Source organism: Plasmodium gaboni, chromosome 3 (genome assembly GCF_001602025.1).
Source record: "Plasmodium gaboni strain SY75 chromosome 3, whole genome shotgun sequence".
In the NCBI taxonomy this organism is placed as follows: Eukaryota; Apicomplexa; class Aconoidasida; order Haemosporida; family Plasmodiidae; genus Plasmodium; species Plasmodium gaboni.
In genome coordinates, this window is record NC_031483.1 from 47,772 (window position 1) to 56,585 (window position 8,814).

An 8,814-nucleotide genomic window follows, 5' to 3' on the forward strand; every position below is an offset into this window, starting at 1 on the left:
AATATTTAAACCATAATTATTACACAATGGAATTAATGAGAAAAAAAGTATATTGAAAGATATAAAATAAACCATAATTATTAAATAAGATTATATAATAAATATTATTTAATTTAAATAAAAAAAAAAAAATGTTATAACAAACTAAATATATACTAGAAATAAAAAATGATTAACGAAATATTTATTTCTACAAAAGAAAGAAAAAAATATGAAATATTTATTTATTTCCTTATTGTTGTGCTATAATTTAATCTTCTATATATATTGTGTTTCAAAAAATGCATATAATATAAAAGAGAAAAAAAGGTGGGAATGTATATTCCCCATAAATCATCAAAGTAATAATAATGCAAAATCCCTTTTTATGAATAAATATTTGTATAAAAAAAGGAAACATACTAGTACGTTACCATTTATCAAAACATATAACAATTTAAAAAATAAAAACAAAAATGATATATTAAAAATATCATATTATTCTATAAATAATAAAAAATATATATATAATAAAATACACACACATATTCTTTTCATGAATAATAATAATAATAATAAAGAGCATATCCAAGATAGTAATACCAATATGTTGTTAAGCATATATAACAAAATATCAGAAGATGGAAAAACCAAAAATAGCCTACTTAGCGATATATCAAAATTATTCAAAATTGTAAAAGAAAGCAAATTATTATTTGTAACTGGATTTTTATTAACAACCTTGTCAGCAATTGTCGATTCATACATTCCAATTTTTCTATCCAAAACTGTATCTTTTGTAATGGAAAAAAGAATTTTTACAATTATCAAAATACACAAACCAAATTTGTCAGTTGTAAAAGATTTAATAGAATATCTAAAATTTTGTAGTAGTAACCCTTTCCATATGTATGTATTAATATCTGTTATAAGCTTATTATTTTCTTCCTTTCGTTCATATATTTTTAATGTGTGTGCATATGCAAGCACAAATAAATTACAAAAATATCTTTTCAATGTATTATTACATAAAAATATTAACTATTTTAAGAAAAAAGGAAAAGGAGAATTAATAAGTAGACTTAATATTGATTCATCAGAATTAATTGATATTTTTACAACAAACATAATTGTATTATTTCGAAATATGATAAAAATGGTTTTGTCATTTTATTTCTTATATAAAATTAACGTACATTTATTTATTGTTTCTTTATTTATTGTTTTTATTATTTCAAATATATCCATTTTTTTTTCTAATATATTTCGTAAGCTAGCCAAAGAAGAAAGTAATGTAGTTGCTCAATCAAATAATATTGTAGAAGAATCAATTTACAATTTTTCACTTATAAGTGCGTTTAATACACATAATAAGGAAATAAAAAAATATAATAATTCATTAGATACTATTTATATGTCTAGGATGAAATTAGGGTTATTATATATTATAGAGAAGTTTTTTATTCGTATAATAGATATGATGACATTTATATTAACCTTAATTTTAAGTAAACAAACGTTAATATATAATCTGAATATTGATACAAGAACTATAATTTCGTCTGTTATATATATGCAAAATATAATTGCCCAATCATGTACGATAGAGCAACAATATTCTAGGGTTCAAGAACTTATAGGTAATGCAGAAGATGTTATAAAATTAATAGAAAAGGACAATATGCGCACAAATAATAACAATAATAATAATAATACCAAATTGGTATCTTCCAAATATAATTTCTTTTCTATTCTTTTTAATATAACCGATATGAAAAATTTTATATTTAAACATTCCCTTTTGAAAAAATTTCAAACCATACAAAACAATTCTGATTATGTTTTAAATATAATTAAACCGAATTATCTAAAATTATTTGAAAGAAACTATAACAATTTAATTAAATTATTTTTTAATGAAAAGCATTTTAATCAATGTGATGAGAACCTTTTCAAAAATGTATCAACTGATGATATAAATAATATTGTTATGAATGAAAAAAAAGAGGAAACAAATAAAACAAATGATTACCAAAATTTTATAAGTAACAAAGAAGTGTATGACAATAAAACAACGAACTATACTTTAAAAAAAAAAAAACAAGATAATTCATTTTATTATAATACACCAAATAATAATGTTCAAATGAAAAATGTATCACCTGAACATTCTTTTAATAAATCAGAAAATTTTCAAAATAAATTAAAAAAAAAGATACAAGAAATAAATATGCAAGATGTATACCAATTTATTAAAAATGATCATGAACTTATTATCAAATATAAATTAGATCGAAAATTTATAAAATTCTTAAAGACATATTATAAAAAAAATATCATATTATTTATCTTAAAATTATATAAAGAAAGTAATAATTCAGTATCAGATGATTTTCTATTCCTTTTTGATAACATTAGTTCATTTAAAAATTTATCAATCAAAGACAAAAAGAGCATCTTAAAAATGAGTAATATAACAAATAAAACAATATACATTATTTTGCTTACCTTCCTATTTTATAATTATTCCAAGTTTTATTACAAGAGGCAGAAAAAAAAAAATTTCATAAATTTTATTGAAAAAAAAAATAAAATGTTAAAGAATAGTCAGAATGTTGAAAGGCACGAACAGGCATTAAGCACATATGAGAAATTGCATGAGTCAATGGAGGATGAAATAAATATAAACGATGTCTTAAGTGATACTATATGTGATAATATAAATGATAGTATAAGTGACACTATAAGTAATACTATAAGTGATAATATAACAGATAAACCAAATGACAGTATAACTAACAATTCCAATGATATCTCAAACAATTATGAATCTAACCAATATTTATATCCAAACAATATGCCCACTACGCCAAAAAAAAATGATCAATATAATAACCAAACAGACAATTTAGAGTTGAATAACGAATCAGTTAATTTAAATAAAACAAAAAGTAAAATAAAAAAAAAAAAAAGTTTAAACAGTATCTTACCTTATATTATAAAAAACGCTATAAAAGAATTAGAAATTTTAAAATTTATTGATTCAAATTATAAAAGTATAAATGAAAATTTAATATTAGATAATATAAAAGATAATAAAAAGGGAAGTACTTTAATATTTGAAAATGTAGATTTTTATTTTGCAAAATATCCAAAAAATAAAATTTTATCAAATATTAATTTAAATTTGTCAAATAAATATACATATGGAATATTATGTTATAATGACTCAGGTAAAAATTATCTTGCCAAATTAGCTGCTAGGTTATATAATAAAACATATGGTAATATATTATTAGATGATGAGAATATAGAAAATATATCTAAATATATATTAACCAAAAAAATATCATTAGTAGAAGAACAAAGTTATATTTTTAGTGACAGTATAATCTATAATATGCTTTATTCATATAATTGTATTACAAAAGGAAACAAAAATTTTTATTATTTAAATTATAATTTCAAGTTGAATCAAAATAATATAAATAATTGTGTACACCTTTTTTCTCACGATAATGATATTATAACAAATCATTATAATAATAATATTAATAGTGGTAGTAATATTAATAGTACTATTAGCAGTTGTAGAAATAATGACCAATACGAAAAAATAAAACAGAAAAACAAAAAAATAAAAGTAAAATACAAAATAAAAGAAAATAGGCCATCCACATACAACATATATAATACAACAAATGACAATGCTCCAGACCAATCATTATATACATTTAAAAATTTTAAAAAAGAATGCTTAATGTGTGGAAGTCTTATAGACACAAAATTATTGGAAGAACAAAAAAAAAGTCAAAGTTATAATAAATATAAAGTTCATTTCATAAAAAAATTATATAAAGAAATAATTAAAGTTTCAAAAATTGTATGCTTATATGATGTTATCAATTCTTATCCAGATAAATTTTTTCATAATATTAATGATAAAATTTTATCAGGAGGACAAAAACAAAAAATTTCATTAGCTAGAGCTATTATAAAAAAACCAAAAATACTTATATTAGATGATGCTTTTAGTGCATTAGATGCAGCAAATGAATTAAAAATATTTTCAAGTATAAAAAATTATTTACCAAATTGTACTATAATAAATCTCTCTCATAAAATAACCACAGTCAATAAGTGTGATTATATTTATGTTTTAAAAGATGGAAAAATTATAGAACATGGTTTACGAACAAAATTGATACAAAATAAAAATAGTGAGTATATTAAAAAATTCAATGAATATTGATCAAATGTAAATATTTTTTTTTTACAAACCCATAATTACTATATTGTTAATGAAATATTTTATAATGATAATTATTATTATTTATTTCATTTTTTTTTTTTTTTATGTCTGAATATATATACTATATTAATAAATTTTATTGATTAATTATAAAATATTTATAAATTAATTAATATGTGACATTTATTTGTTTTCATGTCTTACCATAATTCAATATACTTATTGTCTTATTAAATAAACACACATATATATATATATATATATATATATATATATATATTTCTTTTATATTTGTATTTATCAATTTTTTATTGTTCTGTCTAGTCATTATGATTTTTAAATTTTTTCAATATATTTTGTCTATATTAACCTTTTTTTTTTTTCTTATTATAAAATTAAAAAAAAATAAAATAATCTTCTAAAAATATAAAATTGTGAAAATATCATTATATATAAGATATGATATAATTAATACACAATAACAAAAAAAAAAAAAAAAAAAAAAAAAAAAAATTACATATATATATATATATATATATTATATCACATTGTATAAATTAATTTGTACAAAACTAACGCCCTATATCTAATTTTAAAAACAATAATAGATAAATTATACATAAATATTTTTAATTATTTTCTTAATTTTCAGTATTCAAGTTATATAATTTTTCCTTCTTTGTATATAATACTGATGACGTTAGAACAAAAAAAGATAACAAAACATATTTTTTAAATTTATAATTTATAATAGGTGTATTAAACAATTTAAAATTAGAATTATCCGCTTTTATATAAGACATTTTATTATTTAGTTTTATGTACTTTTCATTGTATTTTTGTTTCTTCAATTTTTCTTCCTCTGACAATTTGTAGCTGACTAACTTGGCAACGTATGGTCCAACATTGTCACCATTTTCAACAAATATCTAAAGTAAATATTAATAGAATATGTATATGTATATATATATTTATATGCATATGTTTATATTTATAATATATTTTATTTTATTTCTATATTTATAACCTTATGTGTATCATCGCAATAGGGAAATTTAGCTGATTGCCAACATCGACAAATTCTTATAACTTTCTCATTTTCATGTTCCGACGGACTGTGTTCAATTAACTAAATGTATATATATATATATATATATATAAAAGAAAAAAAAAAAAAAATTTAAATATATAAAGCATATATAATATATAATATTCAACTTATTTTTTTAAATACATGAGTATATTGAGGAAACTTATTAGTATTAAAGTTTATTTTATTTATATATTCTAATGGATCCTTCATTACTTATTTATTATAGTTCATTTGAAAATACAAAAGAGGTAAATATTAAGTATAAAATAAATATATATATATCTATTTTATATATTATTTTATTTTTTTTTGTAAAAATATTTTCTTAACATTAATTTCACGTAGCCATATAATTTTTCTTAAACATCATTTCTGCTTTAAAAAAATTTTTAAATGCAATTCACAAGAAAAAATAAAATATATATATAAATTTTAAATTAAAAAAAAAAAAAAAAAAATCTCAAATTGTTATCAAAAATATTATGTGTTAATAAATATATGGATCATATATATATTATATATATATATAATATATTTTTTATTTTTTTTTCGCCCTCACATATCAATAATAAATAAATAAATTCCTTTTGGCATTTTTTATACATTCATATTAATAAGAGCAATAAAATAATATATACTTATATATTTATAATACATATGTTGGAAAATCAAATGTTTATATTATAAAATACCAAATGAACATTATTAAAAAAAAATTTACCTTAATAAATAATTTCTTACCTTAAAAATTAGCAACATATTTTTTAAAATTACCCTATAAGACACAACAGTGAAAAATACATATATATATATACATATATGTATATTTTTATACAATAATATATCGACAGTTCGTTTTAGCACAAAAATATTTATGAAACTTCATATATATTTCATATTACAATTAGAAGATAATTATTATTAAAAAGTTTAACAGTATAAAAATCAAGTTAATATATAAAATTTGATTTCAAAAAAGAAAAAGAAATACAAAAATACAAAAATAATTTACTGAAAAAAAAAAAAAAAAAAAAAAAAATATACAAAAAGTTACTTTTTATTGTAACTTCTCTTATATAATATGGGAAAAATTCCCTTCGTTTATTATCTTATAGTTTCCAGATATAGATCAAAAAAAAATAAATAAAATGAATGAATAAATAAAATATATTTATATTTACATATATCCTTCATGTATGTAAAAAAAAAATTCCATTTCATTAAAATTTTCGTTTTTTTCCATTTGATTTGAATCTACCATTTTTTTACATTTTGGTTATTACCATATGAACCATTTATATTCATATTATATGAATTATTATTGTTGTTATTCCTTTTATCGTTGTCATTTTTTGACATGTTTTTATTTTTCTTATTATAAGAAAAATCATTTTTATATATCTCCTTTTCCCCATAATTGTTTTCTTTAAAACCTAAATATTTAGTTGAACCATCAGAATTATACATATATTCATGCCTTTTAAATGACAAATTTTCTGGTAAAACAAAATTATTATCAAGACAAAAATCTACAAATTCTTGAAAAAGGGAATTTAATAACTTCATAATCAAATCGATTGCTTTTTTATATGCATTCAAATTATCAGATGTTATAGATAAATGCATTCTCTCAACTACTGGAGCTTCATTTATTGGTTTTCCTTTTATTTCTATATTTACCATATTATTTGTTTGTTCATTAATATAATTTATATTTGAATTGTTTTTACCTAAAATTTTATTCATTACATCAAATTCATTAGGAAATCCAAAAATATCAATAAGTTCAATTCTGCTCAATCTTTTATTGGCAAAAGAATTATCATTTTGTTCATTTTTATTATTGGATAATTGACTAAAATTATTATTACTATTAATACTATTAATACTATTATTATTATTATTATTAATATTATTTATATTATTAATTCTATTACTCATATTATCCCTTTTCTTGTTCCCACTATTACTATTTATATTATTATTATTATTATTATTATTATTATTATTAATATTATTTATATTATTAATTCTATTATTGATGTTATCCCTTTTCTTGTTCCCACTATTACTATTTATATTATTATTATTATTTGTATTTATCAAACTTGATAATTTCTTTAACATATTTACAGTATTCTCATTATTTGAAACAGAATTATCATTTTCTGATGTAACATTTGGATCATTTGCTGAGAAAGGTAAAAATTGTTCAATTACTTTCCCCTCATTTAATATTATACATCTTATAGTACCAATATCATTAATAGTTAATCCATTTATATCTTTCTTTACTTGTTGTATCATATTTTTATCATTAAATGTTATTTGAGCTGCTGCTTTGTCAGGTATAATCCTTATATCCTGTGCTCCTTTATAATAAGAAAATAATTCTATTAAATCGTTTTCATCAAATTGAAATGCTTTTTGTGGATTATCAATATATAACCCTAATGAATAATTATTATTACTTATATTACTATTATTATTTGATATTTTATTCATGTTATGTTTACCCGAATTAACATGACTCATATAATTCTTATCTCTATTTCTTATGGACATATTATAATTTAGAGTTGTCATCCTATTTCCATCCTTTCCTCCTTTTTGAAATGACTGCTGTTTTGACATAACTTGTTTATTCATTTATTTATATGTTATTCATAAAAATATTAAAATTATGACGTCCTTTATTTTATATATATATATATTTTTTTTTTTTTTTTACAACATATAATTGTGACACATATAAACATAAACATAAACATATATATATATATATATTTGTATTAGAATTATAAGTATATATATGTAGAATATTTTCTTTTTTTTCCTTTCTTCTTTTTGGACTAAAATTATTTTATTTTATATTCTGGAAAAAATATATTTTTCATATCTTAATCTTTTTCTTTTAAATTTTTAATATACCAATAACATTACACATATACATAAATATTATATATATATATGATATATATGCCATTAATTATTATCCTAAAATATATATTATTTGAATTATTTATACTTTTAAATATTATATTATAACACAAATCAAATAAATGACTTAATAAATGTAAGTAGATATATTTATGTTCTATATAAATGTTAAATTAATAATTAAAAAAAAAAAGGACAGCGAAAAAAAAAAAATTTATAATAATTATAAAATAAAATACTTATAAAATATCCACTTTAATAATATTATAATACAATAGCTTCAATTTTCCTTTCACATTCATTGAAATATATTAATCATATAACTGTTCATATAATAAATATAATAATGTTATTATGAAATGCAACATCATTTTATTATATCATGAAAATAGTTTTGTTAATATTCTATATTTCTTTAACAGTTATTTCATTTTCATATATATATAAAATGTATGTTCATATTTATATATATAATTCATTCTTAATATATCAACTTATATTCTTGAAACATATTTTTTTTTGTTGTTAGTTTTATAGATTTTATTTCATA

The 8,814-nt window shown here is 18.3% G+C and overlaps 3 protein-coding genes across 3 annotated transcripts; 1 reads left to right on the forward strand and 2 right to left on the reverse strand.

The window, feature by feature from the left end:
- Window positions 1-211: 211 nt before the first annotated feature.
- On the forward strand, window positions 212-4,231 carry PGSY75_0302600 (putative ABC transporter, (TAP family); the record flags this gene model as incomplete). Its single annotated transcript, XM_018783884.1, has 1 exon — window positions 212-4,231. One exon carries the CDS (start codon window positions 212-214, stop codon window positions 4,229-4,231), a length of 4,020 nt encoding a protein of 1,339 aa, XP_018643467.1.
- A 641-nt stretch (window positions 4,232-4,872) lies between these two features.
- On the reverse strand, window positions 4,873-5,534 carry PGSY75_0302700 (putative CDGSH iron-sulfur domain-containing protein; the record flags this gene model as incomplete). Its single annotated transcript, XM_018783885.1, has 3 exons — window positions 4,873-5,160; window positions 5,259-5,360; window positions 5,466-5,534. The coding sequence occupies 3 exons, from the start codon at window positions 5,532-5,534 to the stop codon at window positions 4,873-4,875; spliced, it is 459 nt and encodes a 152-aa protein (XP_018643468.1).
- Window positions 5,535-6,578: 1,044 nt separating this feature from the next.
- On the reverse strand, window positions 6,579-7,889 carry PGSY75_0302800 (hypothetical protein; the record flags this gene model as incomplete). The annotated part of the gene is made up of 1 exon (XM_018783886.1): window positions 6,579-7,889. The coding sequence occupies one exon, from the start codon at window positions 7,887-7,889 to the stop codon at window positions 6,579-6,581; it is 1,311 nt and encodes a 436-aa protein (XP_018643469.1).
- Between the last annotated feature and the right edge of the window lie 925 nt (window positions 7,890-8,814).